This window comes from Populus alba, chromosome 14, assembly GCF_005239225.2.
Source record: "Populus alba chromosome 14, ASM523922v2, whole genome shotgun sequence".
Classification (NCBI taxonomy): domain Eukaryota; kingdom Viridiplantae; phylum Streptophyta; class Magnoliopsida; order Malpighiales; family Salicaceae; genus Populus; species Populus alba.
This window is the reverse complement of record NC_133297.1, coordinates 8,176,733-8,181,533: the sequence shown is the minus strand read 5'-3', so window position 1 is coordinate 8,181,533 and position 4,801 is coordinate 8,176,733. Positions and strand designations below refer to the sequence as shown.

The following is a 4,801-nucleotide window of genomic DNA, read 5'->3' as shown; positions in this document are numbered from 1 at the left end:
TGGGGCCATCATGACGTAGAGATCACAAATAAGAATGGTGATTTGCTCAGACCAAGCAAAGGATACTTGTGTCGGCAAAACATGGCCCAGGAGAAGAAATCCTCAAGAAACTCCTTAATTACCAATTCATAATTAACCCAATAAATGCCCCTATCATTGTCTTTCCTCCTCCTCCTCCTCCTCCTACTCCTGCATCGTCACCATTATCAACAACAGCAAGATTGATAAATAATCTCTCACAAGATACATGGGGAATTGTGTTTTCAAAGGATTTAGCTTAGAAGTAGAAGAAATGATAAAAGTTGTGACAACAAATGGTGGTATCATGGAGTTGTACTCACCCATCACAGCAGAGTGCATAACCAACGAGTTTCCTGGCCACGCCATCTACCGTAGCCGTGACCTCTTCTCTCAACCTCTCTTCCACAATGAAGAACTCCACGGCGGCCAACTCTACTACCTTCTCCCTATAAACACCAGCACTACCTCATTGAACAATACAAACAACAACAGCAGCATAAATTCTTTGTCTTCTTCTACTTCATCATCCAAACTTACGCCTTATCGGATTTCGTTTGATAATCAGAGGATGTTGAAGCGATCATCTACGGAAGCTGAGGTGTTTCCCAGGTATAATAGCACAGGGGTTTGGAAGGTTAAGCTAGTGATATGCCCCGAGCAGTTGGCAGAGATACTGGCACAAGAGACACGAACTGAGGAGTTGATAGAGAGTGTGAGGACTGTTGCTAAGTGTGGAAATGGGGTCTCTTCTTCACTGGCTAACTCGGATCAATCAAGTTTATCTAGTAGCCGGAAAGGATCGTCGGATCAGAAATTTTGTAGGGATATTTAATTCGTGCATATAAATATATGGAGAGATTGCTTTACTCTTTTTTTTTTTTTTTTAATGTAATTTTTACATTTTACTTCTTTTAGATTGCACTATTCATTGGGTAGGAATATATGTAGGCTTCCACGATGTTTCTCTTTAATTATTTTTCACTTATTACTATTAGTTTAAATATATTTTAATTGGAGTTATGGAGTGAATATTTTTGTTAAGCTGGTAAGGTCGAGAATAAAAATGAAAGGATTGAGAAGAATAATTACCTTGTGATTTTAGTTACCCAGCAACTTCTGGTGCCATATAATCATAATCTCAAGAAGTAAATAATGATGATGATGATGATAATGCAGCTTCTGCATTGTTTTTTACTGGAAAAGAAAAATATAAGTCTAGAAGTCTTGATGTGAAAATCACTAGGATTAGATCCTAAACGTAAAAACACAGTGTATTTTTTTCTTATCATATCATAAATATATATTTTGTTTATTTCACTACAAAGAAAACTATTTTTTTTTTCAATGTTAGAAAGTACGATTAAATCACAGAGGCCCTTTGTGTATAGAAATTATAAAGGATCTAGAACTTATGTTCTTATAATATGATTTATGGTGACTTAAATATTTGTGTTATAAAAAGGAAGTTTAAACCATACGATCCCCAAGAAATGGTCCTGTTTGTGGTCTATATAAACATCCTAGGAATTATTTCATATGAAAAAAAAAAAAAAAACCAAAAACAGGAATCCGTGTCTTACATGAAGGAATTTTGTCAAACCCGTATTAATTTCAATCGAACGATAAGTATCCTGGATCAAATACTCTCAACTTACTTAATTTGTACATTGACTTAAATGTTTTGGCATGATTTAAGGTTCATACCATTTTTATTGAATTTTCCGCTTCAAGATGAACTCAACGAATAAAAAATTGACTGAAATATGATTGGTTGAAAGTTTTCTCTTTCTTCTCCCTCTCTGACATCTCTCTCTCTCTCTTTTTTTTTCCTCTTAATCATGATGGATTAAAATATAGTAAAAATAAAGTTTTACGAATAAAACATAGAATTTAAAAACTACAAGAACTAAAATAAAAACATGCTGCAGTGTGTGCACAGTAAAAACCCCAAATCTTTTAGTTTTAGGTTTTTTTGTAATGGTCAATAAGGGGAAGTCATTGTTTTATTTTTTTTGGGGCAGTGGCAGGGGCCGAAGCCCAAAACAGTCTAGTCATTGTTGCTTAAGAGGCATCATGGCCCATAAGAGGGCTCTGAACTTCTAATTCAGTTTATGGTATTTAACCATATTAGGTGTGATTAACATAAATTAAACGGGCATGTATAATTGATTTTTAACACATTCAAGGGTTTAAAGTTGTTCTGCGTACCAAAAAGAGGGATTTTTTTTCAAGAATCTATAGCAATATTTCATATTCATAGAGAATTAAATTATGATCACGAGGAGACTGTCAGGCTTGAACATGAACTTGAAAAGTTGAAAATTTTCAAATTGTGTTTGAGGCCGGCCACAGAATTATTAAAGAATGATATGTTAAAGAAAGTCCCAATATCACTTATGATTGATTTCCCTATATGATATGTTAAAGAATATTAAACTCGAGCATTTTTAAAAACTAACGACATGTAGAATATATTGCATTTGTTGTCTTTGGTTCACGCGTGAAGCTAATATTCAACATAAAGTATATGTTAAAGGTTCAATCTAAACAAACGACATTAATCCATGGAGGAGTCCAAGCATAAGGTTTTATGGTTTTGGTGGGAGGTGAAATGATTAGAGAAATCTTGAAGTTAAGTACAAGAGCTAGCTTTTCGACAATTTAAAAAACAAGAAAGCTATGGTGCGGGTACGATTATAAACAAGAGAAGTGCAAGTAGTGCTGCCCTAAAATTAAATAACTCACGGAAACAGAACAAAATAAAAATCACGTGCTAAGAAATAAAATAAAACCAGCGGGTTTTAAATTTAGTCCCCCAACGGGATACAGGCTTGTGACGGTGCAGACGTAGAAAAGCATTAGAAATGTCGACAGAGATTCTGCGAGGTCAGGTCATAATCTTGAAATCGGCCACTAAGGTCTCAAATTAAAAAATAGCTTAAAACTTAATCATACTCAGCCACATTGAACGAGCTGTTAATTTTCCATGCATGAGAGAGAGAGAGAGAGCTCTCACACCCAGTGCTCAGCTCTTGGAAAGACATGTTGATGTTATAAACCAGCTGTGGAGGCATATATTCTCAATCTCCTTCATTATGAAGCTAAGTAAAAAAACAAAGATGAATCATCATTCCTTTTCTGTCTCTCGTAACACTTTCTTAACAATGATGTCAGAAAACAACAATTTTACATACCAGATTAATTAGTGGTGATCACTGAATCGTTCATGATGTGTGTGTGTGTGTGTCTCTCTCTCTCTCTCTCTCTCTACACACACACACACACAAAACTCATCTGTAAATCTTCTGATAAGATTCCTTTAAAAGGGGTTGTGAACTCAAACCAGAGTTTAATTTGGCATACAAGTTTGATTTATATAAAGCGATAAAGGAGAAGGTGGGGAAAAGTAATATTGGAGTTGATTTTATGTGATTAATTCCATCATGTTGGCGGGCATTAATTATTATACATGCACCACATCAATTCTTTTGGTGAGGTTCATATTTTTCATGTGGTGGTCTAACAAGCCAATCGTAGATTGATTTATTTTCCGCAATAAAAGGATGAGCAGAGATATATAAAACATTATTCTTTTCTAGCGCATCATGTGCTGAATTAACTCCACTGTATAAATTGGCCAATTACATGGAAGGGTCAATTATATATTCATGGGATATGATGCATAATGATCAATTATACATTATTCTTTTACTATGAATAGTGTATGTGTAATAATCTTGGTGAGTTTTCCTATGGTTTTATTGGTCATTTTAAGGATTAATATATATAAGATTTTACATATATAGCCCTTGTTAACTGAAAGTTTTAACGTGTCTTTCCTTTTTTTTTTCTTACTAATTTTATGTCTGAATTAACATGTAAATTGTTATTTACTGTTCTTTCTTTTATCTTGTAAATGAAACGTGGTTGAAAGGTTGCTTTCTTGCCTTTTTATGAATGGCGCGCAAGAGAAAAAAAGTTGCTTTCAGATTCCTTCTTACAGGCGGCCTGGCTACTGCCCCATAAATTGAAAAGCTGAATTTTCCAAAGTTAGGCAGCAAATTTGGCCTTTAAAATTGTGATGCATAGCACCGAAACTATATAATTAATGATAGCCAGGGACAGACCTAGGATCACTGACACGGGAGGCCATTTTTATTTGAAGGACAAAAGTAAATAAATTATGATTTTAAGAATCAAACTTTAGGAAAGAGTATCAGATTGTTTAAATCTTTGGAGGACCAAAATTATTAAGAAAAAATATATTTTAATGGAAAATAGATTAAGTTTTCATTTTCAGGGATTAAAAACTTTCCAAAACAAAGGTACCGAATATGCTATATTATTAGTGTGAGTGAGGGAACCGGCAAAATTTTAGAGGGATCGGGGATGTCGCTACTCCTGAGCCCTGGACCACTTGGATTCATCCCCAGTGATAGCCAACTTCAAAAGAAATCCAAAAAAAACTAATTTGTTTTTGGCCAAATGATATGATCATGACCTAGTTTGAAATACATTGCATGTAAGCCCCACTAGCAAAAATTATAATATCTATTAGTCATACACGGAGCATTATTATGTCGTTTGTTGCTCCTCCTCCTCCTCCTCCTCTCCTAACTAAATGGTGTATGATTGTATCGGTTAGCATTTGCATGCTGAAGCCGCTTCCAGAACGTGGCTGCATTATAAAGAAGATGGAAATAGATTAGATCTAGCTAGAGTCCAAACAAAGCTAAGCTAAAAGAATTTTCAGAATATTTAGTTGGGTCCTGAAGGAAAG

General features: G+C 34.6%; 1 protein-coding gene across 1 annotated transcript; it reads left to right on the top strand.

The window, feature by feature from the left end:
• Window positions 1-247: 247 nt before the first annotated feature.
• Window positions 248-853, top strand: LOC118041882 (uncharacterized). The gene has a single exon (XM_035049392.1). The coding sequence runs from the start codon at window positions 248-250 to the stop codon at window positions 851-853; it is 606 nt and encodes a 201-aa protein (XP_034905283.1).
• Window positions 854-4,801: the final 3,948 nt, after the last annotated feature.

Bases quoted from the DNA above. Each gene is read 5' to 3' on its own strand.
- LOC118041882 (XM_035049392.1), top strand. From the start codon at position 248: ATGGGGAATTGTGTTTTCAAAGGATTTAGCTTAGAAGTAGAAGAAATG.